At 29.9% G+C, this 26,022-nt stretch overlaps 7 protein-coding genes across 7 annotated transcripts; 3 read left to right on the top strand and 4 right to left on the bottom strand.

Annotated features, from left to right (window-relative positions):
- Positions 1-551: 551 nt before the first annotated feature.
- OCT59_018450 (GTPase-activating protein S23) lies at positions 552-3,917 on the top strand (the record flags this gene model as incomplete). Its single annotated transcript, XM_025324807.2, has 10 exons — positions 552-754; positions 880-1,174; positions 1,250-1,425; positions 1,496-1,640; positions 1,713-1,871; positions 1,997-2,236; positions 2,317-2,894; positions 2,963-3,230; positions 3,299-3,492; positions 3,556-3,917. 10 exons carry the CDS (start codon positions 552-554, stop codon positions 3,578-3,580), a joined length of 2,283 nt encoding a protein of 760 aa, XP_025184358.1. The 3' UTR covers positions 3,581-3,917.
- Positions 3,918-4,199: 282 nt separating this feature from the next.
- On the top strand, positions 4,200-4,433 carry OCT59_018449 (uncharacterized protein; the record flags this gene model as incomplete). Its single annotated transcript, XM_025324808.2, has 1 exon — positions 4,200-4,433. The coding sequence occupies one exon, from the start codon at positions 4,200-4,202 to the stop codon at positions 4,431-4,433; it is 234 nt and encodes a 77-aa protein (XP_025184359.2).
- Positions 4,434-8,794: 4,361 nt separating this feature from the next.
- OCT59_018448 (uncharacterized protein) lies at positions 8,795-9,124 on the bottom strand (the record flags this gene model as incomplete). The annotated part of the gene is made up of 1 exon (XM_066148778.1): positions 8,795-9,124. The coding sequence occupies one exon, from the start codon at positions 9,122-9,124 to the stop codon at positions 8,795-8,797; it is 330 nt and encodes a 109-aa protein (XP_066004672.1).
- Positions 9,125-10,740: 1,616 nt separating this feature from the next.
- OCT59_018447 (uncharacterized protein) lies at positions 10,741-11,085 on the bottom strand (the record flags this gene model as incomplete). Its single annotated transcript, XM_066148777.1, has 2 exons — positions 10,741-10,873; positions 10,961-11,085. The coding sequence occupies 2 exons, from the start codon at positions 11,083-11,085 to the stop codon at positions 10,741-10,743; spliced, it is 258 nt and encodes an 85-aa protein (XP_066004671.1).
- Positions 11,086-11,124: 39 nt separating this feature from the next.
- OCT59_018446 (uncharacterized protein) lies at positions 11,125-11,935 on the bottom strand (the record flags this gene model as incomplete). The annotated part of the gene is made up of 3 exons (XM_066148776.1): positions 11,125-11,296; positions 11,516-11,692; positions 11,763-11,935. 3 exons carry the CDS (start codon positions 11,933-11,935, stop codon positions 11,125-11,127), a joined length of 522 nt encoding a protein of 173 aa, XP_066004670.1.
- A 9,644-nt stretch (positions 11,936-21,579) lies between these two features.
- OCT59_018445 (uncharacterized protein) lies at positions 21,580-21,882 on the top strand (the record flags this gene model as incomplete). Its single annotated transcript, XM_025310246.2, has 1 exon — positions 21,580-21,882. One exon carries the CDS (start codon positions 21,580-21,582, stop codon positions 21,880-21,882), a length of 303 nt encoding a protein of 100 aa, XP_025184360.2.
- Positions 21,883-22,539: 657 nt separating this feature from the next.
- On the bottom strand, positions 22,540-23,741 carry OCT59_018444 (uncharacterized protein). Its single transcript, XM_025314834.2, has 2 exons — positions 23,712-23,741; positions 22,540-23,580 (listed from the first exon to the last, which is right to left on the bottom strand). The coding sequence occupies exon 2, from the start codon at positions 23,510-23,512 to the stop codon at positions 22,853-22,855; it is 660 nt and encodes a 219-aa protein (XP_025184361.2). The 5' UTR covers positions 23,513-23,580; positions 23,712-23,741; the 3' UTR covers positions 22,540-22,852.
- Positions 23,742-26,022: the final 2,281 nt, after the last annotated feature.

The raw sequence follows: 26,022 nt of genomic DNA, 5'->3' as shown, positions 1-26,022 counted from the left end.
TAAAACCAAAATTATGAAATTATTTACGTTTTACATGAGTAATGTCTGAAAAAGTATAGGCATTTGAAAGAGAAGGTCCAATCTAATATGAACAATAATCATAAAATTAAAATGTGAACGTTTCTCAAAAGAATAAATAATATAACTTACCATTGTTTTTGTTGCTTCTCTCTCGCAAGCTTAGCATAAAAATTCTCTCTTTTTTGATCCACAGGAACATGTATTCCGTACCAGTAGGCATATCCACCACCAATGCCAAGACCGAATGCAATAGCAATATCGGTGATAAGTGTTTTGCGAAGTTTACCAGTAATTGGAGCAATAGGCATTTTCTTTTACTTTTTTTATTTTTTGCACAAGAACAAAAAAGATTTAAGATACATATTATTTTACTGGTTATCAGATAACCTATTAAATCATGAAACGTAAATCATTAATCACATGTAGATTGACACCAATTTTATCGGCCACACAAAAAGCTTCACGTAAAAATCCTTAATATTCTTTACAAGTGAACTTGTGTGGTAATAGCTGTAAAAATCCTTTGGAAAATGAATTTTGAAGAAATCGAAGAACAAGATGGAACTCGCTTCTCTTGGAATGTGTTCCCGGCTTCCCGCTTGGATGCTACAAGAATAGTAGTTCCTATATCTTGTCTTTACACTCCACTTAGAGAGAGGGAAGATCTACCACCAATTTATTATGAACCAGTAACTTGTAAAGCTCCTTGTCGGGCAATTTTGAATCCTTACTGGTGAATAGATGCTCTTTTGTTTAGTGAACTTTACTAGGTCTTAATCTAGCAAAGTTATCTAGTAGTTTAGTAGTTTCAAGTTGTTCGTTTCATTTCAACAGTGTATTAATCAGGATTTTTTGTAGTCAAATTGATGTTCGCGGCAAACTTTGGATCTGTCCTTTCTGCCTTCAAAGAAACGCATTCCCTCCTCATTATAAAGATATCTCTAACACTAATCTTCCTGCCGAGTTGTTGCCTAAGTTTACTACAATTGAATATACTCTTTCCCGTGCTTCTCAAGTTCCTCCAATCTTTTTGTTTGTGGTGGATACTTGCTTAGAAGATGACGATTTGAAAGCATTGAAAGACTCTTTGGTCGTCAGCTTAAGTTTATTACCACCCAAGGCATTAGTTGGTCTTATTACGTTTGGTACTATGGTAGGTTAATTTGTCGACTTAATCATATTGTATATAAATTTATGTGAATTGATTATTGAATTTTTATATATATAGACTCAAGTTCATGAACTTGGTTATAGTGAATGTCCAAAATCATACGTTTTCCGCGGAACTAAAGAGTTTTCATCTAAACAAATTCAAGAAATGCTTGGTTTGTCAGGACCTGGGGTGCGTCCAGCGATGCAGAGGACTGGTCAGCCTGGTGTTGCTCAAAATTTGAGTGCCAGCCGGTAAGAAATTTTTTAGAGATTTTTAAAATAATATATTATTTAACAATTAATTTAACTAAAAAATTTACAGGTTTCTTTTACCAGTTGAGCAATGCGATTTTCAATTGACATCTATTTTGGAGCAACTTCAACGTGATCCTTGGCCAGTTGCCAATGATAAACGTCCACAAAGATGTACTGGTGTAGCAATGAGCGTGGCCATTGGTTTAATGGAGGTGTGCTATTTCAAAAGTTGATGCTTGATTGAAGTAAATTAGTAAATATTTAATTATATTATTATCATGTAGGCCACTTACTCGAACACTGGTGCACGTATTATGCTATTCTGCGGCGGTGCTGCAACAGAAGGTCCTGGTATGGTTGTGGGTAATGAATTAAAAGAACCAATTCGATCTCACCATGATATTGAGAAGGATAACGTAAAATACTATAAGAAGGCTACTAAGGTATGTTTTTTTTTCTATTTTGAACATTGCTTAAATTATTCATAGTTAAGAATTTTACTTTGACATTCTTTATCTGGAAATGAAAATAATGTAAATAATGTATAATGTATATTCCTCAATCTCAGTTTTATGAAGCTTTAGCGAAACGTGCATCAGCAAATGGTCATATTGTTGATATCTTTGCTGGATGTCTTGACCAGGTTGGATTGCTTGAGATGAAATCGCTGGTAAATTCCACTGGAGGATTTATGATTCTCTCTGATTCTTTCACAACTGCTATCTTCAAACAAAGTTTTCAGAGAATCTTTAATAAAGATGCACAAAGCAACTTACAAATGGGATTCAATGCAACTATAGATGTTCAGGTATGGGTATCTAAAGTTCTGATAATTGTATGTCCAGTTTCTAAAGTCATTTATTTAAAATTTGCTCTTTTTAATAAAAGACTACACGAGAAATGCGAGTATGTGGCTTAATTGGTCATGCTATCTCAGCCAATAAAAAAAGTGCATCAGTTGCAGAGACAGAAATTGGTATTGCCAACACATCAGCGTGGAAAATGTGTGGAATAAACCCAAAGACTACAGTGGCGGTATATTTTGAAGTAGTCAGTCAACATGGACAACCACTTCAACCTGGTTCACGTGGATTGATTCAATTTTTAACTCATTACCAACATTCTAGTGGACAATTCCGATTGCGTGTTACAACAGTTGCCAGGAACTTTGCTGAAGGAAATAGTCCACAAATTGCTCAATCTTTTGATCAAGAAGCTGCTGCTGTTCTTATGGCTCGTATTGCAGTATTCAAGGCAGAAATTGATGATGGACCAGATGTATTGAGATGGTTGGATCGCATGTTGATTCGTTTATGTCAAAAGTTTGCTGATTATGTAAAGGAAGATCCTTCATCATTTCGCCTTGCAACAAACTTCTCTATATATCCTCAATTTATGTTCCACCTTAGAAGAAGTCAATTTTTACAGGTTTTTAATAACAGCCCTGATGAAACAGCCTTCTATCGGTACGTATTTTACTAAATATATTTATTTTGACTCTTTTAAAGACTAAATTTTTATTTCCTTGTTTTAGCCATGTATTAAATCATGAAGATGTAAATAATTCTCTGATCATGATTCAACCTACGCTTATGTCTTACGGTTTCGTCCAACCACCACAGCCAGTACTTTTAGATTCAATTTCTATAAAACCTGATGTTATTTTGTTACTTGATACATTTTTCCATATTCTTATTTTCCATGGTGAGACAATTGCTCAATGGAGGAAAGCAGGATATCAAGACCAAGAAGGTTATGAAAATTTCAAAGAATTACTAGAAGCACCAAAGGCCGATTCGGAGGTGAATATTAATTAATTTACTTCAAAAAATAAATTTAGTTAATATAAATTTAAATTATATCATAATAGGAACTTTTGGCGGATCGATTTCCTATTCCTCGTTATATTGTCTGTGACCAACATGGCTCACAAGCTCGCTTTTTACTTTCCAAATTAAATCCTTCTACTACACATGTTTCTGGAAGCATGTATGGGACACCACAAGGACAAGCTATTTTTACCGATGATGTTAGTTTACAAGTGTTTATGGAACATTTGAAAAAGTAAGTTTAAAAATATATATATAATTTTAATAAAAATTGCACTAATTTAATTTTTCTATTTAGATTGGCAGTAAGCGGGTCAACATAAAATATTATTATTTTTTTTTGTTATTTAATTTAACATTATGTTACATATTACTCTTGTTTGGATTTACAGTAATAGTAGTACTTAATGAGATTCCTTAATGTATGCAGCATGTGTATGTATCAATTATATTATACCATCAATTTGTTACATGATGCATAAGTTAAGGATGCCTGCATTTAATATAGAAATGTATATATAAGTTGATAAAATATTAATTAAAAACTTATTACACATTTTAAAAATTACTAATTAATAATAGAAATTTTTGTATATACAGTAATTAATATGTGAGAAATATATTAATTTATTAACAAATTAAAAAACTAATAAGTTTTCTAACAAAATTAATTTCTTTATCAATTTAAAATTTTATTAGTATATAATAAAATTATAATTTTTTATTTTATACAGTATATTTTTTTTTCTAAAAAAAATTTGACTGTTATTTATCAAACAAGAAAAATCTAATTTTGAATCTGAATCTAAGTCATTTATCAAATAATCTGTTTAAAATATGTAATATTTAAACTAACCTGTATAAATACTTTTATAATGTATGACTCCACCGTTTTGTCGCCAAGTTCTCATGGTAACGGTGTGGACACACTATCTCATGAAAATGGGTTTCGAGGATGGGATGAGCTATCAAGACAAGTTACCTTGGCAGAATGCAAGTCAGCTTGACCGACAAAATCAAGATGATGGAAGTGGTGAGGTTTTTCTGCTCATCAACAGCGATTTTGGTGGAAGACGAGGAGATAATATGGTTCATGTTCAGGCATCAATTTGCAGTGGAAGACTATCGGTCAACATATACAATGACCACTACCTAATAGTGATGAAGAGAATATAGAATCTGAGATCTGTCTTCATCTTTGGGGCAATTGCTCTGAATCGATACCTTGGTGGGACAAGAAAAAGCTGTGCCACCTTGTACTCCCAGATGATCGACCAAAAATTTGAAAAAATGAGGATAATGTTTCCATGTGGCAAGTATCGGTGAGTGATGAGAAGAATGAAATACATGGGTACCGCAATAATTTTACATGGTAGTTGAAACTTTTATGAATCCAAACTGTTGCTATATTGCAAACTCACTCAGCTACAAGCTCCACGATAAAATCAAGAAGACTATATCAGTTATATAAAAGAAGAATTTACCGGTTATATTGAGGAAGTTAATAGGTATAGTTTCGATCATATCATCATCATTGGGAAATTTTACTACAGAATGCTTTTTCTGGACTGCTTTAATCGCGTGTTTAATTTGGACGGTATAACAGATGCATTATGGTTTCTTGGGAATTACTTCAAAGGAGTGGAAAGAGTGGCAAAAGGACTTGCAACTGACTGGGTGCCATGGATCCTAAGACCTGATGTAGGAACTATTGAAAAAATTAAGAATGGTATGTACAAAATTTATTCATTTAAAAATGTTTATGTAGAAATTAAGGATAATATATGCAAAATTTACTCATTTTAAAAATTTTTATATTTATTTTCTTTCAACATCACTCGAACACTATACCTTTCCTGTTAAAAGAAACGTAAGAAAAAGAAGAGCTCAAGGAAGAAGCATCACTGATTTAGTTTATATGACACATTTTGATCGATTTATGCTTGATAATTATCTTTGCTGATTATTAAATAATTTGTATTTGAAATGCACAGCTTAGTTATTTAATGCAAAAAAAAAAAATTGTGCACATCATTGCAAAATATTCATTATTTACTGCATTTGTGAACTCAAAACATATTGTGTTTAAAATAAAGTTTTGCACCCAGGTCAAAAGTATAGCAGTAGAGGCGTAAGCGAAGTAAAAATAGTCATGTGAGAGGTCTGATGATATCAGGAAAATTCTTGCCGACCCTATAAAAAATTTTTATCTGAATATTTCCATTATTTCTTCATGTCTTCTGTAAAAATTCTGTGAAAATGATACATTCACAGATATTCGTGTTAGCGAGATGAAAATTTTCATGATTTGAGGTTATTAATTCCATGAAAATGATACATTTATAAAAAGCATGAAAAGATAAAACACAGATCAGATTTTTTACAGGGTAAGATTTAACCCATATCATGTGCAGTGGATTATATCTGCAAAATATAATATGCATAGTATAGTAACTTCATCATGTGAGATCGATCACCTGAAATGCGCCAGAAAAATTCTTACTGAAAGAACATATTTTTCTAACTTCGTATCAAGCTAACTATATCAGGTTTTTTGGCTTTTCAGGAAAGTGAATGAGCATATAATGCATATAATGCGAATCAGAATAATCAGAAGAAAGTGAATAAATAAAAGTGTCAGCTGTAGGCATTTACATAGAAGTCTACTGTGCCTATTCACAAAATTTTTTCTTGGTTAATAGGAATGGGGTCACATGACTTCAATTTACATTCTTTGCAATCTAACTGAAATATTGGACATTGCACAAATATATATTAGTTATAATTATGCTTAGTTCAATCAACATGTATCGGCTAAATTAAACCTGAACTCTGTTTTGGCTAAATTGCTTCGCACATCTAATACATTTTCAGACCTAATATTTTTTTAACTGATTGCTTTATTACAGGAGGGTTAGTATTTTTTAATATTGGATCAAGCTATACATCACAAATTAATAGTAGATGGATGAATTGGATTAATCATTAAATCCTGAGATTTGGATGACAAAGGTCTTTATTATCAGCTAAGGTTGCTTACCAAAACTAAGGAGTTTTAGTACGCCAAAACTGCCAAAACTAGGTTTTGGCAAGCAACTAAAAATGCTAAAAACAGCTGAAACTACCAAAATTCTGAAACCATTTCAGCATTTCAGTATAATTTTGGCATAATGCTCTAATAGCACAATGTAAGTCACTACATGATCACAACCAATCATATTTGAATACAACATTTTAACGATAATCTTATGATCTTCAAAGGTTACTTTTGGTTTTTTTTTATTTTTTATTTATATTACCATTACCCAAGCTTTTAATCCAGATAGGACCCCAAACAATATATATATAGGTCAGATAAAAAATTCAAAATTTACTAAGGTCAATAAGCAAATATTTTTCATGTCTATTAAGCAAACTTTTATCTAATCCATAAATTTTTTACACTGCTAAGCAATTTATTTTATGACATATATATATTTATATATAATTTTTTTTATAAAATATGTATATAAAAAAAACTAAAAAAACAAAAATTTTTGAAATAATGTATGGATAAAGTTATTATTATTTTTTTGTAATATTACAACTTATAAATGTTTCTTATTAATATTTCGTATATCTGTTCTGTGACTTCAGAGCGTAATTTAGGCACTTTAGTCAAAGAAAACATCCAAAACCTTCTTATGTATAGTTGTTCAGCAGGTTCGAATCTATTTACATATAAATTTTTATTATAATTGAATAGATATTTATGGATTTATTCATGTTTTTTGTAACGCCACCAATACGCGGAATTTTTATTTTTAAAATTTACTGTAAAATTTGTCAAAAAAAATATTTTAAAAAATTTTCTAAGTAAAAATGAAATAACTTTTATTGATTATTACAAAAATTATAGTGTAAAATTATAAAAAAACAGAAAACCACTTATTTTTCCTTTTCCACCCACCCGTTGCTCTTATTTTTAATATATACTAGTAGTACCTGTTGACTACATCAACATTCTATTCTTTACTTTATATATATAATAATAATTATAATGTAAAATAAATCTATATATAAAAAATAATAAACTATATAAATAAATTTACATTTTACATTTATTTCTACAATTTTTAGTATTACTATAATTTCTAACTATTGAAAACTTCTAGATATATAATATTATAAGTACAATTTATTAAATTTCTATTATCATCTTTAGTGGTAATTATCTTTAAATTTTTTTTTGTTGTTACCCTTGAACAGGCAACATAAAATTGTCCATGAGCAAATACAGGAGTTGGAAGATATAATCCAACCCAATTTAATGTTTAACCCTGTGACTTATTAATAGTCATTACAAAAGCTGGTTGTATTGGAAATTGACGACGCTTAAAAGTAAAAGGTAAAGTAGCATTTGTAGGAGACAGGGTAACATGTGGAAGAAAAGCACATTTTCCAGCATGTTTTCCAGTAATAATTTCTGCCTCAATAACATTCTTCTGAAAAGAACAACAAACTAACCTTGTCCCATTACACAGGCCATCTGATGGACTAATATTTCGTAATAATAGAATTGGAGATCCTTTTTTTAATACTAATTTATGAGGTGGAAGTCCACCAATTGTTATGGAATTTAAAAACTCAATGGGATACTGATATTCTGAATTTGATTGTTCTTCTATTGCATCAGCACTAAGATATTCAACTGCTTCACCAGGAAATTGATCCATAATAATTGTATTAACTGAATATACATCTACATTTTTTGGTGTAAGTATTGCTCGTTCAACCAAATATTTAGGATTTGAATTAATAGATAGATTTGGATAAATCAATTGAATAAGATCATTGATGTTCTGTGATTGTAAAACAATATCATTTGGAAGTTGAATAATATTATTTGCTAATCCATCAATAGTAGGAATTTGACCTTCTCCAACTTTTAATAATCAATTGGCAAATTCTTCTTGTTCAATAGCATCTGGCTCATTTACAGTACGAAGAAGACACTTATTAGTTTTTAATGTCATTAATTTCACATATTTCCACAATGCTGATCGTCGTAAGCAAGATCCTACAATATCTTCACAACTTCCCTTTATTACTACTGGAAGTATCTAACGAAAATCACCTCCAAATATCACTACTTTACCTCCAAATGGTTGGTTTTCCAAGGATAAATCTACAGCTTTCATAATATCTCTTAACATTCTATCTACAGCTTCAAATGCATGTCGATGAACCATTGGGGCTTCATCCTAAATGATAAGCTGTGTAACTTGCAAAAGTAAAGCTAAATCAGAACCATGTTTTACAGCACAGGTAGAATCTTCATGTATTTCAAGAGGTATCTTAAAACAGGAATGTGCAGTTCGACCGCCTGGTAAAAGAAGAGCAGCAATACCTGAAGATGCTACAGCAATAGCAATACGCTTCTCTAAACGGACTTTTGCAAGTAAATTGCTATATATATGTATATATATATAATTAAAATTAAAATCAATCTATAATATATGTAATTATTAACTAATAAAAGATAAAATAATTTTTACCTATATAAAAAAGTTTTTTCCAGTTCCTCCTGGACCATTCACAAAAAAAATAGCAGGAGTTTTAGTTTCTACTGTCTTAATAACTTCATCAAAAATAGCCCGTTGTTCTGTATTTAAACTTGAAAAATCATCTTTTGCAAGTTTTAAAAGTTCTTCAATATCATATTCCTGCTCTTCTCTAATTAAACGATTACTTTCATCATTAAAAATGGCAGGTGGAATAGGCATATTTGGAAACTTAGTAAGAAGTCGTCCATTTTTACTTAAAATGACTTGTAAATGATGTAAAGCCCTATTATGTATATCATCATCTGTAAGTTCGAGTGTCATATTATTAGAATTATGACGAACTTAATGTAAAATATCATCACTAAGAGCAAAAATATGCTTTTCCCAAAGTATTTTAGGTCTTGTTGGTTCACAAAATAAAAGAATGGTTGCAAATAGTTTACGCAGTTGTGCTCCACCTTGCACTTGACTTGCCTCTTGCAAATATTGATTCCACTCTTCATTATCTTGCAACAGATTTAATGCAATACATGCTTCTTTAAAAGTATGATAAAATATTCCATTTACTGTACGAATATTTTCAAAAGATGTTGAATCACGAACTACATTAAGTAACATTCTTAGGTAATATTTTTCTCCTGCTACAGGATGGATAAAATATATGTGACCTATTGAATTACCCCGTTGACGTGGCTTCCATTCTTTAGTTTTTTTATTATAAACCCATTGAGATGGAAATTCTGCATATGTTAATCTTCTTGCATGTGGATATTTAGTATTAGCATGAAACCATGCTGTAAGAATAGTTTTTTCTTCTGCTGAACGGGTTAATATATCTTCTAAACGTTCATTACCTTGAAATAATACTCTATGTTGACCTGGAAGATGAACAGATAGTTGTATAATATCTGGCTTTTCATTATGCAATCGATAATGAAATATTCTCCAAGTGGCCTCTGATGCTGAAATATAACGTGCATCAAGGTATAAGCTTATTTCATTATTATTTATTTGATTTGTATTACCACCTCCACTAATCTCTACAGTAGCATGATCATGACCTTTATAAACATACTTAAAAAGGTATTTAATGGCTGTAATTAATGAACAAATTTCTACATTAATATGACAGTCATATTTAGTCGTAAGATAAGGATTATATGGAACTACCCAACGATTATCCAACTGAATTCCTTTAACTTCTACAGTTCAACCATCATTTCTACGTCTATATATAGGATAACCATCCATATTTTCTGTAGTATGTTCTTGAAAATTTCGTGGATATCTTTTAGAACATTTTCCATCTTTCATACATGGAGAGTTTGATATAAGCGTACTACAGGGTCCATGCATCATTGACTTTTTGACTATATTAAAAGTATTAGGATTACTATGTTTATCAGGGATTTCTGCAGATATAATGGCATTATAATCATCAACAGTTTTAGGTTTATATTCTCGAGCAAGAATAAGAAGAAGATGAGCATGAGGTAAACCACGCTTCTGAAATTCTATTGTATTTAAATAAGCTATGACTTTTCCAAAAATGTCTTTTTTTAAGATATCATTTAATATTGATTTTAGCTTCATATTAAAGACACAACTTATTAAATCAGGACGATCTTGTGCATTTTGATTTGGAAGAAGAGCTTCAGTAATTTCAGGCCATTTTGGGTTACATGTTATAGTGATAAATAAATCGTGTTTACCAAATACTCTTACAATAGCCATCCCATCTTAATATAACTTATGCATTTGTCGAGGTCCACCAGTAAAACTTGAAGGTACTATAATCCGCTGTCCTACATTTGATGCATCATCACCTGAAATTATAGCATCCTGGGACCATTATATAATTCTGCACATATACTTTTTTGATTAAATTTTACATAATTTAACTGCATTTTTTCAACTACTGTATACATATCAACAATCTATTGTTGAAATAGTCGTCCATAGTAATGTAAAGTTATTGCTTCTTCAGGTCGTCCAACTTGAAGGCGATATGAAACATAATTCATTGCACTTATACTTTTTTTATCTGATGTATTCAATTCATTTTCATCACTAAACTCAGATATATCCTCATCATTAGTAGATTCATTATTATGTATAGGAATGTTTGGGTGCTATCCATCTTCTCCTCTTGGAAACATAAGAACATAATGAAGTGCTGCATAAGCACGATGAATCTCAGAAATTTGTTGTATTCCATCTTCACGTGATCGTAATATTATATCACGATTTTGATTTTCTGTTTCTTGTCCATTTCCTATCATAATAGCTGCTACTTCTGATGCACTTGGTGTATTATACCGTCATGAATCTCTTGTTCTATTATCAATTATTGCTAATCTTAAATCTAATAATGGATCATTTCTTAGCAATTGTCCAGCTTGATGAAAGATATTAACATATGGATTGATTTCATGTAGCATTTGTTGAAGTTCAATAAGAATATTAAAATCAAGGTTAGGTATTACACTTAATCTATTATTAATTTCATGGTCAGTATCATAAATGTAAATTTGGGCAAAAGCAATGGTGGAGGTTTTCAGATTAAACGGTGAATAAAGCATCTATTCTACTTTATATATTTCACCATGAATTCTAAAAGTGTAAACACCACCTGCACCAGTAATTTGATGGTCAATATTTGCTCCCAAAGATGTAAAAGATAAAGCAGAATTGTACATGCGAATATTCTACTGGAATAAACGTGAATGTGGATTATTCTCAAGAAGAAGTATATTAAGAGGATAAGGTAATTCTTGAAGAAGGGGAAGTATGACTTTTCCATTTGCACAGCATATGGTAAATACTGGTGATTTTGATGACTTATTTACTGTTTCATCAATCCACATCATAGCTCCACATTTGCCACATCTATGATTCATTTGACCTAGTAAATGGCGTTCTAATCCTGTAAAACCTAACATAAATATACGTGCGGGACCTGCTAGCTTGGTTAACTTCATTACCAACTTTTTTTGTTTTTTTAGTTGGTCGTGTTATGGGTATATTTTTCTTTTCACTTGGACACTTTTGATTTTGATTACGAAAATGTTGTTGACGTTCAGCATTAAGAATTCTTTGACGTTCTTTAAAAACTTCACGATTCATATTCATATTGTATATTATAATATTATAAAATTTAAAACCTTTTAAGAAAAATTTGGTTAGAAGTTTAGAAGTTTTAAACAAATTTAAAAACTTTTTAGAAAAAAGTAGTTAGATGTTTCAAATGTATTTAAAAAGGATTTTAAAAAAAAAATTATCAATATTGATTTTTAATGATAAAAAATTACTAAAAGTGTATACAATTTTGACTTATAATAACAAATTATGATTGTATATTTATACAAATATGGTAATTCCAGCCAGAGTTAAGTGATCATTATAATACTTTCCATTTTTGTATTGTTGCGTAGCCAAAGCCTCAATTTTCATGATAACCTATAGTTTCAGCTGAAATTAAGTGATCGGTAAATTAATTTCCTTTTTTGGATTCTTGACTAATCCAAAACGAAGTAATAAAAAGTTATAGCTTCGGCCGGAATTAAGTGATCGGCAAATTAATTTCCTTCTTTGGATTTGTGTGTAACCCAAAACTTGGAGTAATAAAAAGTTATAGCTTCGGCCGGAATTAGGTGATCGGCAAATTAATTTCCTTCTTTGGATTTGTGTGTAACCCAAAACTTGGAGTAATAAAAAGTTATAGCTTCGGCCGGAATTAAGTGATCGGCAAATTAATTTCCTTCTTTGGATTTGTGTGTAACCCAAAACTTGGAGTAATAAAAAGTTATAGCTTCGGCCGGAATTAAGTGATCGGCAAATTAATTTCCTTTTTTGGATTCTTGTATAACCCAAAACTTCGAATTTTTCCAGGCGACAAAATTTCCTTTTTAGGACTTTGTGTAACATCACGTGATAATTCGACCAATGAAAAATGCGTCATACAATTCAAAGTTTATTTATACGGGTAGTCTAAACGTTACGCCACGTGACACCGTCAATGATTTTTAATATATAGATTATTTTACTGTTACATGAACTGCATATATGATTTATAATTTTAATGTTATGCGGAGTTGCGGACGTGTATTTGTTTTATCAAAAACACGTTATACAATTACGTCTAAAAATGATTCCTGTATTACGTATACAATTAACTTATTCTTTGTATTAAAAATAGTAAATTTTTTTTACACAAACATATTTATAATTTTGTTTACATATTTTATTAAATTTTTTTAATGTGAAAAATGTAAATATATATTATATTATATATATATATTAAAAAAATCTATTTTGCTACGCAAATATATATCTGACTATTAATAATTTAATATTCTGCTACGCATAATTATATCTGACTATTTAAAAATTATGTTATCAAATAAGCAATAATAAATCTCACATAGGAAAAATTTTTATATATTGGTTAAGCAAACTCAAAACCTACCTTTATATATATTGTTCAGGGTCCTATCCAGATTCTGAAATTGACTCATGTCATATGATATCCATTATGGATAGTTTAAATTATTTTGTGTTCGTCCCACATTACTTTCTTTACTTAAATACATACAAAATAAAAAAAAAATTTCATTATGACCAGCACTTTAGACTCAGAAAAAAATAAAAATAAAGGAAGAAAGCCACTTAGTTCTATTTGAAAAGATATTACTAGAGAAAGTCATATTAGTTCAGAAAAATATCAGACCACTTGTAGCATGATACGCATTTTAAATAATTAATACAAAGAAGTGAAAATGGTTGGATCAACTGAAATCTCAGCAAATCTAAATTTATAATGACTAAATATTTATCTGAAACTGGTGTAATATTTATCTGAAGTCATATAAACTGTGGCAAAGCTGCAGTTTTAGCTGCGTTAAAACTCATCTGTAAATATTGTAATTTTTTCTGGCCAAAAAGGTGATGTTTCAAAACTTGAAGAGCACCTCACCAATCACTGTTTAGAAGCTCTAGCGTCTGTTGTCAGAAGATATTTAAGTAAAGTGTTAGAACAAGATAAAACCAATAAAAAAAGAAAAATAATTGCCAATAATCAACTAACTATGACAGATTATCATGATTCTACAAAGATCTCTGATGCTAGAGTAATAAGAATTAATCGTGCTTTAGCTAAATTTTTTGTCATATGTAGCATTTAGTTTCAGATAATTGAATATCCATTTTTTGTTAACTTTGTAAAGGAACTCAATTCTGCATATGAGTTGCCAACCAAAGAATTCTTGTCAAATCAATTACTTGAAAGGAAATTAGTATTGGTAAATTCGACTGTAACGACTGTCATTGAAAATGAAGCTAATTTAATATTAGGTTTGTTAATATACTTTTCTTTAAATAATATTTTTAATACATAATTTAAAAATAATATTGTTATAACTTATAATTCAGTTTTCAATAGTTGGATCTCTCCTACTTATCGTTCAATTTGGAACTTCGTTATCATGTCTCCCACAAAGGAAAAGTATCTATACAAATTTGTTGATTTATCTGAAAACTCTCATATGGCTAATTACATAGCGCAAATAGTTGGCGAAATAATTGAAAAAATTGGATCAACTAAAATATCAGTGATTGTATTTGATAACATCGCAAATATATAAAATGCACGTGTGATACTTCAAGAAAAGTATCCTAATATCAAAAATGTTAGATGTATCGCACATGCAGTAAATCTAATCATATGCGATATTGTTAAAGAAAGTTTTAGCAATCATTTATTGCGAAAGGTCAATATTTTAAGCTCATTTTTTAAAAGTTCTCACCAAGCTGGCATAAAACTTACACAACTCATCAAAGAAAATAATATTTGTAGAGAAGATATAAAGTTGTATTGTAAACGTGATAAAAAACTGCCAGCGATTTAGTGGATTCAATAATTAGATTGAAAATGGTACTAAAACAAATTATTACTAACGACAGTAATTTATTGAACAACAAAGTCAAATCTCGGATATGATGATGCTGACAAATACTTGGTAGCTTTTTCTAAAGGTTCAAGAAGTAAGAGTGTTTCCTATTTTAAAAGTAATGGTAGTAATTAGAAATATTATATAAAATTAATATTATATAAAATTTAGTAATATTATTATTCATTTACTTTAATGATAGCCCAATCATCTTCATCTGGGTAAAAGACATTAATATGTCAATTATCAGCTACTAATAAAATTAATGCTAGTTCAAGTGCCTCCAAACGCCTTACCATGTGGTGAGTAGAATTCCAGCGCGTTTCTATATCAATAATAGGTTTAAGATATTTGATTTTCTTTAAATCACACAAGAGGTGAAGATTATCACATAGGCGGGTTGAATTTTTAATACAATTCATTAATTTACGCGCCTTTATTATAGAATCATCAACAAGTTTCAATCCTTCCTTTACACCCAAGTTTAGGACGTGTGCGGCGCATCTGTAATGTGAAAAGATCATGGCTGAAAATTCGTCATCTATAGTTGAAGCAATATTCCTTTCACAAACTAACATAGCGGTCTTATTATCTGTTGTAAGTGCAACAATCTTGTTGGAAATATTGAATTCTTCCAGGGTTCTCTTTATTTCTTGTGCAATATTTGTACCAGAATGACTGATTGTAAAAGGGATGATGTCGAGAAGAAAATTCTTAAATTTCCAATCAAGATCTACGTAATGAATTGTAAGTTCTAAAAATGCTTCCCGATTAATTGTAGACGTCCACATATCTGCCGTTAATGCAAACCTTCCTGTAATTTTACGAAGCTCATTGATAACTGTATCTCTTTTAGTTGTAAATATATTGACAATTAAATCTATTCAAATAGTAGATAATTAGATCTTATTTAGAAATTTTTTATGATAAATTAGTAAAATTACCTTTTACTTTATGTCAGTCTGGAATAATATATCGTGGACAGAAGTAATTGACAAATTCTCTAAAATAATGGTTTTCAATAACGGTGAAAGGTTGGAGGTCGCAAATAAACCAATCAACAAGGTATTTATCATAAATTTTTTGTTCATTATCGTTAAAAGGATCAACTTTTTTAATTACATTTTGATTTTTCGTAGGTGCTCTTAATTGATGTTTTTTAAGATGTTTCCTCAAAGTACTAACACTTGATGTTATTTTGTATTTATTGTTGCATATTTTACAAACATTGTATCCAGGAGCAGATGGTGGGTTCTTATCAAAGTGAAGCCATACAGCACTTCCTAGTAGAGGTCCGAATCAGTCAAATTTATTGTCAATCGATTATTCGATCATTCAAAATTATAATAATCGATTTGATCCGATTATATAGGATCATCCGGATGATCCGATTAATCAACAATCCGGATTTAAATTTTTTATTTTTATACTATTTATCACGATATAAGTCATTTATATTTTAAATTTTATAGTAATATACAAATATACGAAATTACAAATATTATTTTATTTATTAAAATTTAATTTGTATTTCAAAATTTCAAAATTCAAATTATGTATTAAAGTAATTAAACTATCATTAGCATTAGAAAGAAAGAAAAAAATTCCGCAAAATCACTACAAATTATTATATTAACAGGAATTAAGAGAAAAAAAAAATACAAATTATTCGTCAGGTGGAAATATATCCATTGCTTTCATATTTCTCTTCAAAAATACCATAGTGCGAAGAAGGTTGGGGTCAAGACGCGTCCGACGAACAGAAACATGATTACCGGTATCTGAAAAAAGCCGCTCACTTGGAACTGAAGTTGCGGGGATATGGAGATATTTCCGAGCAAGATCAGATAATAATGGAAATATTTGTTTTTTTTCGGCCCACCACTCACACGGATCTATATCAGAGTTGGCGCATTTTATATTGACATATTGGTTAAGTTCATTTTCGAAAGCATTTGTGTTAGAAGACTTTGAAAAAATACGGTTGAATAAAGTATTTTTTTCTTTCCGAGGATTTCTTCTTGAACCTAGATTATTAAAAATTTTAAAATGTATTAAATATTAAGTATTATAATAAAATTAAAGATAGAATTTAGTATTTAATAAAATAATGATAATAAATAAATTAATAAAATCAAATAAAATAATAAATTAATAAAGTAATAAATAATAAAGTACTTAACGATCACCTCCTATTAATACGTTAATTACTGGACTTTCTCCTCTTCGTTCCGTTACTTCCGTTTCATTAATTCCTTGATCGTCATCATTTGGGTTATCTTCGGATAAAAGATTTCCTACTTGATTCAATTCATCTTGAATTAAACGAATAATCCGATCCTTTTTATTTCTTGCAAAAGTCAAATCTTTAAACCGTGGATCTAAAAATGCCGCTTTTAAGGCAATATCAGATGGGATATTCCAATATTTATGTAACGCTTGTAAGATAATTTCTTTAACCTTTTCAATAATATCTTCCATATTCACTGCCTGATTAATTCTTACACGAGTTCGGGTTGTTGGATCTAATACGTAATCATCATCGTCTTCTGGTTGTTCAAGGAATTCTTGTTCATCTTCCTCGTCGTCATCATTATCCAATATAGTAATAGTATTAGAAAAATCATCAGTTTCATCTCCTTCCGCATTTGTTATTAAATCATCTTCAAAAATTGATTTTATTGTAGAAATGGTGGGATGCATTAGACTAAGCGTTGCATAGGTACTTCCACTTAAGAAAGTAGTGGCTTCTTCAAACAATCCAAGTAAATCAACTAATTCCTCCATAAAAGTCCATTCTTCTTCTGTAAGGTTGATACTTTTTAAACGTCGACCATCCTTTTTCACATTATTATCCCTATTTCGCGATAAATCAGTAGCTAATTGATCGATTGCATTATTCAAATAAATGAGCCGTTCCCAAGCTAAAAATAATGAATTCCATCGCGTGCTCACGTCACCAATTACACCTAAAACTCTTTGATAATTTAAAGAAGTCTGAGTTTCTTTAAGCCTTTCAATTTGCTTCGGGTACATAAAAAATCGAATTAGACGTCTAGTACGAGCAACAAAAACCAAGGCAGGTTTCAATCCCTTCCCGATCACCAACTGAAGGGTGTGCGCAGCACAAGGGATTCGTTCAACATTATCAATATTAGATATTGCCTTGACCATATTCGCACCATTATCGGTCGCGATGGCAATGACTTTTCCACGTAAACCCCAGTTTGAAATAGTTGACTCGATATGACTTTGTATGATTTCAGAAGTATGAGGATAAGGAACATATTTTAATTCAAGTAATATATCGTAAAGTTTGAAATCAATACTTATAAAAGATGCAGTGATTCCGATATATCCTTGTTTAGCACGTGATGTCCATAAATCCGTAGTGAGAGAGATATACTTAGCAGAAGAACTTAAAAGTTCTTTCATTGATTCTTCAGTCCATCCATATGCTTGATAAATCAAAAGTTTGAGATTCTTGTCGTTAGGTAGATTATAATGTGGATTTAAATAGGTAAGGAACTCGTTAAGATAAATGTTATTAACGGTGTCAAGAGGACTGGTTGAATTAAGAATCCATTTTGCAAGTTTGCGGTCTGCTACTATTTGTTGAGATTCAGTCCATTTATTCTTGTTTTGATTTTTTATCATTTGGTCTATAACTCCACTTTTAACCGCCTAATAGTTAAAAATATGTAATTATGTATTTTGTTATAAATAATAAAATTAAAGATTTAAAGTAGAAAGTGTAAATTACGAAATGCAAATAAAGTTAATAAACTACCTTAATATGAATTTTTCCTTGTTCAACAATTCCATGAACACTGGCTAAATGTTGAATAGCATTACTAGTACTGCCAAATGCAGCATAAGTTCTTTGGCATGGCTGTCCTTCGGAATTGTTAAGATTACATGTCATAACTTTACCGGGACCGATAGGATTTGCCCCTTCGCTAAAGTACTTCCATATAAAACTTTTTTTCGAAGACCCCCCAGGTCCAGGACCATTATACCGTCTTTTTTTTGATGTTATTGAACTTAGCGAAGCACTTTCACCGCTGATATCAGATATACTGCTAGCCCTAGAACGAGTAAAAAAACTGCTAGTTTCTCCGATCTCTTGGCTCTCTTCATCCTGTTGATATTCATTGATTTCATTCATTTCACCAGAATCTTGAGAGTAACTCATTTTTTTTATTTTAAAATTTAGGGACGAGAAATTAGGAAATTAGGGAATGGGAAATTAAGAAATAAGACCAATGTATGTGATAAAAGATTTTTAGGGGAAAAATATAATGAAAGTAAAGGATTAAAATTATCAGACGATGAGACGAAAGTAAAATAGTTATTAGTTATTACTTTTTAGTTTATAAGTCTCAGAGCGAAGGACTCGAGAGAGTCGAGAGACGTGAATAAAAAAAAAGATTCAGATTATCGGACGATAAATAAAATGTATTAGATCATGTGATTTGAATCCGGATAATCGGATCATCCGATTAATCGATCATTAATTTTAACAAATCGACTGACGTAATCAATCATATGAATCCAGATTGTGACGATTACGGATTGACCGATTCGGACCTCTACTTCCTAGCGTATCTGGTATATCCAAAGAACCAGTTTCTGAAGTTGTACGCGCACGAGAAACTTAACTAACTGACTCGTCAGGGTCTATAACATCTTCCCACTTCTCACTATCATATTCTTCAGGCTCATCATCTTGTTCAGGGTTAAACTCTTCATCGCTTATTGTTTTTTCAGAGTCTCCCATTTTTGAGAAGGGAACGAATTTTTTAATTGATCTTTTGATTGTCAAATTTTATTTATGATATCAGCAATTACACAAGGAACTTCAATTCTTTTTTAGGCTAATCATCATATTGTTAAAAGACAATTATGCTAATAACCGTTATCTATTTATCAATTTATATTAAAATACTGCAAAAGGAAAAATGATAGTTGGATAGAAATTTCTAATTAAATCAATAGAAGCATGTTTTATTTCCATGTACAATTTTTCTCCCAAAAGCAAAATAGAAAATAGTAAAATTTGAATTATTTGTTTGAATGGGAAAGGGTAAATAATTGAAAAAAGAAATGAAATCTTAGAAAATTTTGACGTTCTAGTTGTCTTATACGAATTATAAATTGTATTTATTATTTAATTAAAATAAAATTTTAGTATCGTAGTTAATCAGAATTGTGGTTTAATAAATCCTTTTTAAATGGGAACATAAAATTTCTATGCAGTTACACTATGATTATAAATCAACTATTCCCGTGATTTAATTAAGCCAGATAGCAATCCGGATTGTCCGATTTAGAGAAAATTTTGGATCTATACAGAATTTCGGATAACTTAGTTTCAGAAATTATCATCTAGTGATCCAGACAAGCATTGTAAATAAACATTCATCTGGAATTTATCAGCCTAAAAACATTACGTATTAGTGCATAAAAGGTTCCAAACCGACTTGAGCCGTTCTGTGGAACTGAACCACTCAGAACCAGTTTTCTGGAACGGTTCTGCTCGGAACTGGTTCCTCCGCTCAAAAGAACTGGAACCGAACTGATGGAACCGAACTGATGGAACCGTTCCCATCCCTAGTATTACTATGAAAAGATGTATAAAGAAAGAGTTGAATAAGGAAGAAGAGATATCAGAATTAATAGCTGACACTAAAGCTGCCATGGTGCCGCCTGAAATTAGGGAATTTTACCATTTACCAAAACTGAAATGGTAAAATTAATTTAGGAAAAATACTTAATTCCGAAATGCCGAAACTATTCCGAAATTCTGATTGGCTGTTATAATATCACGTGACCAAAATTAAAATTTTTACCAAAATTATAACTGTATTCTAATATTATAATTCTGGCTCCGTAGCGATCTTCCTGACACGTGTAGCTTCGATTTAAGCCTATGTTCGCTTTGTGTAACGTATATACCATATAAGGAAATTATGCGTCTTTATGCACTGATGTTACACAAAGTGAACATAGGCTTAAAACGAAGCTACACGTGTCAGGAAGATCGCTACGGAGCCAGAATTATGGAAGATAAAATTTTAGCAAATTTATAAAGTCATGTGATTTTATAATAGGCCAATCAGAAGCTTCGGACAATTTCGGGAGTTTCGGGATTTCGGAAGAATTTCGGGATTTCGGAATTAGTTTCGGAAACAAAATTCTGGCCGAAATTATTTCGGAATTAGGAAATAATTTCGGGCGGCAGCTTTAGCTGACACTTCATATAATATACCTGATCCTGTAATAGGCCAGCATGTTAGCATAGCTAATCAGCATGTAGCTGATAATGCAGACAACAAGTCATCAGAAGATAAAAAATGGATTCTTTCTTAGATGAAATGCATAAGAAAAAGGTTAGTAATGAGATTAGGCAGAAGAGGTAGGAGAAGAAACTCCAAGAGGATTTAGAAACATTTATAGCCTCCTAGAATTTCACCGCTCTCTTAAACAAAAAAATGGACAAGGATTAATTCAAGAAATATCTTTCTCCATATCTTCATCCAAAGAAAAAATATCAGCAAAACAATTGGTATCAAATCAGCCAAAAGGCACTTCGCATGTGACTAAAATTTTCAGGTCCCAGAAATCTGATGTATTACCACTCCACAGAACCAGTATGATAAAGATATCTCAGCATCCCAGACATATCAAAAGATGGTTTGCATAAAATTCAGAGAGTTGAGAAGATCTACAAACTTCTCAAAAAATAGGATTAGACAAAATCCAATATCTCAAGACATACAGTGCGAATGAAATATCAAAGTTTACTAATGATGAAATTCAAAGATTATGGATCATTTCTCAAATAAGCCTAGTACAGATTTTAGCAATGATCAGGACAATTCTATTAGCGACGATTCTTCCAGTCAAACTGATGTATCAGAGGTGCAAGAGCACAGCTTAGACTTGACTGAGAAAAACATCCCGATCACGCCTAATACTTATGACGAGACAGCTAAATGGAGCGAAACCTACTACTATGATGAAGAAACAGATGATTGGGGTACACCATACGAGAATAATGATAGGGGATATTACTTAAATTTAAATACTGGAGAGATAAGACGTAAAGAGACAAGCGTTTATGCTTAGAAGCATAGTCCGCAGTTGCTACATGTCATACTGCGTTTCTTTTTTTCGAATCGATCAATGAACAATTAATCTGTCTGTTTGCTTCAACCAACTTTGGCATAATGCACATATTACGGATCCTTGAATTAGCATTATGCGGACGAATTTCTAAGTCACATAAACGTCAGGTAGTTAGTTAGACTGTAGGATTAGATATTAGCATATATTTTTGGCATGTATTAATAAAGCAAGTCTTTACATTTGCCACATAACATTGAATAATTCCTTCGTATATAAAATTATTATCAATCATGTCGGTTAGTGAAGCTAACCCATCCGAGCTTGAAATGATGAGATAGAGAATTGAAGAGCTTGAGAATAGGATTGGACCTAAGCAGACTAGATACATCCAGATATACCGATAGAAGTTATACATGTTCGTCCAAAAAAGACCCGGCTGTGGCTGATGCTGGAGTTACTAAGCAGTAGGCACAAATCCAAAGGAATGGAAGAGTTCAAGAAGACTTTCATCAGACGGGCATATTTTATACTTCATTCCCCCTCGAAACATCCGCTACTCCAATATCTTTCTTTAAACTTATTTTTTATCAACCAATTGGCCAAATGTATATTTACAAAAAATATATAATAACTGATAAAGGTTCTTTACTTTGATTTAACATGTAACGTGCATATTTTTGCAAATATAAATTTATTTAAATTCGTGTTGCTATAATGTGAAGTTTTATACATAGATTGTTCCTACCATATACATATATACATAGAAAGAAGTTTTCGGTAAGCAAAATGCAATAATTAATATTTCTTATTAAAAAAATCTATCCATTTCGAACTTATTAAAAAGAAAAATTACGCTTGTAAAAAAAAGAAACCTCCAAATAATCATAAAATACACCCTCCAAATAATAATAAAATACACCCTCCAAATAATAATAAAATACACCTCTAGCTGAAGTTGTTATATGACCGACTATTTATTCTGTTGATAAGGCATCAAGGCATCAAGAGAACTGAAGAGTTGTTGTAATGGATTTTTGAAAATTTGCATGTCCTTAGGAAATGAATCGAGTTTGTCTTGTGCCTGTGTTTTAGTTTGACGTACATCGCCATGAAATTCAATGTTGCTTTTCAATTTTAACAAAATCAACACTTCGTATTGGTAGAGAGTCATTTTGATATTTTTAAGAGCCTTTTCCAATTCTAAAATATATTCTTTCTCTGATTCTGCATAGTTTACCAATTTATTTGCTATTTTGTTATAAACGGCTCTTTGGGCTTTGAACCACGTATTCGCATCTAATTCAGCTCTTAAGAACTTATTAAAGTAACTGATCCAGTCTCTATAATTGCTTAAAACTTCTTGGTTTTCTAGCTTGCTTAGTAATGCTTCCGCTAGGATAAAGAGATCTTCATCGATGGCTTTCTGAGTTTCCATTAAATCGATTAAGCGTTTGTTGTTTTCTTTTAGACTTACAAAGTTTGCTGTACTTTCGACAATGTTATAGTCACAAAGGCTTTCCTCACAGTCTTTCAAAAGTCTTTCATTCTCATAACGACCACTTTCAAAGTGAACGACGAGGCTAAAGTCTCTAACCTTCAAACTATTTAGCTCTGACCTTTCAATTTCCATGTTAGAATGATGAAAACGAATATTATGTTACGGATAGTTAATAGAAAATACGCGTCGAATATTATGAACTAAAAAAAATAAAAAAAAGTTGTTTTTATAGACAAAAAGCGTTACGGATAGTTAATAGAAAATACGCGTCAAAGAACCAGATACTTTACTCAGTGTATATGAATAAAAGACTATATATACTAAAACATACATCATGACTGAGTTATAAATTATAATAGTGATTTACTTTTTGATATAATGACGGAATTTATATCCTATGAATCATCGATCACCTGAAATGCGCAGAAGATATTCGGTAAAAATTCAAGCCGAAAGAATAGGACTATTCACAAATACATATTCGCGATATTTTTTTTTTTTATATCTTCAAAGAAGAAACTATGTAAACGTGCCGGCGAGACGAAATTGGTAGTTTACTTAATACCTTGACATTACGCAATTAAGGGTAGGTTTACTTTCGGTTTAGGCTGAGCATTTGCAAGAAGGCGTCTTCAGAGCTTGTAACTAATACATAGTCACGATAGGGTATAATTAATGAATCATAGTTTGGGTTACATATGATGATCATTAATTACGGATTTTTTTTATGGGATCCGCGGAATAATAATTTTGGTTCTAATCATATAGTAAAATTAAGAATTTTTAAATCCTTATATAAAATTAAAATTGATTACTATTAAACATATACAATAAACTAATAGAGAGATTTTCAATTTTATCTTTTAAATATGAAATTAATTAGCACAATTAATTAATTTAAAAATAAGTTATGCTAATTGTAAAGTTAACAAGGTTAATTGAAATTATTTGCTTAATTAGAAACAGTGAAAGCTAAAAATAGAGAAAAAACACAATTATAAATTGTTCAAAAAGAGTTAAACTGAAATAATTTTTTTGTTATAGTATATTACAAATCTGCTTAATACCATTGTTGTAACTTATTCTTTTATGTATAGTTGATTATAAAAAGATAATTATATCCTGCATTACTGAATACTGATAAATATTATTTAAAAATGATTGTTTTGGTAATAAACTATATGCATGTAGTAATTAATCATGTATGTAAAAGTAGGAATTAATTAACTATTATTATTTATGTATGTAGAGATTAATTATTTAACAAATATTATTAAAACAATTTATATATTGAAAAAACTTTATATATATAATATTATCATTTATTAATTAATTAATTATATTCAATAAATAACAATACACTTCCGTGCAAAAAGTTTAGGACCACCCTATTTTTGATTACATTAAATAAAGTTTTGTTTTTATTTATATAAATTTTTTTTTAAAAAATTATTTATATTATAATTTTTAAATAAACATAAAAAACTATCATATTTGCATTTATAAATCATATAATATAAGTTTTTTTTTTTAATAATGAATTTTCAACTTTTTAACTAAAGCAGTTACAGTGAAATGAATACAAAATTTTAATAGTTTAGTTAATGATAAAGTTATATTCCAAATTTCATGAAAATCGAGTCAGTAGTTATCGAGAAATCAACTATTAAAATATTGACAATTATATATGGAAATCATTACTTTATTAGGTCTCACATATAAATTGTCAATCTTTGATAGTTAATTTCTCAATAACTACTGATTCAATTTTTACGAAATTTGAAATATAATTTTATTTAAGGCAATTTCTATTTGTACACAGGTGTTTAAACACGGATCATATTAGTAGATTAAAAACAGCATTCAAAACCTCCTTTAATGCCTTAAGTAAACTTGCAGAGCAGATGAAAATACATATATTTATCTATAATATAATAAGAATAAAAAGTAAAAGAGTATAATGTCGGTAGCATTCAATTTCAAATTAAAAAACAAAAAATTAGTCTATTAAAAATTATATTTATATGACCCGTATACAAACACCCTGTGTAAACTTAGAAATTTTTTTTATTTAAAGCTAACTATTTAAATTTTATATTTATTTTTGTTGTAATCACTCTAGTTGAAAATTTACAAATTCACCATTGAGAAAAAAACCTTGTATTATGTGATTTATAAATGTCAATATGAATTTTTTAAATTTATTCAAGAAATTGCAATAAAAAAATTTTTTTTAAAAAAAAAACTTATATAAATAAGAATAAAATTTTATTTAATATAATCAAAAATAGAGTGGTCCTAAACTTTTTGCGCAGGAGTATATGTAAAATATTTCATCTTAATATATAATGCTTTACTTATTATACATTTAGAATATTAAAGGATTCACTATATTATAGTATTTTGTAATTTTTTCTGCAATATAAAAAAATAAAAATAAAAAGCAATTAAAATTACTTTCTTTCTAAACCAAACTATTATCTATCTAATTGGCTGGTATACTTTAAATAGTAATTCATATAAGATTTATATAGTATATATTTGCAAATACTTTTTTTTGCTTAAATTGAAAAGCTATATAGATTTCTTCTACTTTATAATTAAATGAAATAGTCAGTTGAAAATAGTTTTATTATATAAAT

The sequence above is a fragment of the Rhizophagus irregularis genome, chromosome 27, assembly GCF_026210795.1.
Source record: "Rhizophagus irregularis chromosome 27, complete sequence".
Taxonomy (NCBI): Eukaryota; Fungi; Glomeromycota; class Glomeromycetes; order Glomerales; family Glomeraceae; genus Rhizophagus; species Rhizophagus irregularis.
The sequence above is the reverse complement of the archived record's forward strand: the minus strand, read 5'-3'. Positions and strand labels throughout refer to the sequence as shown.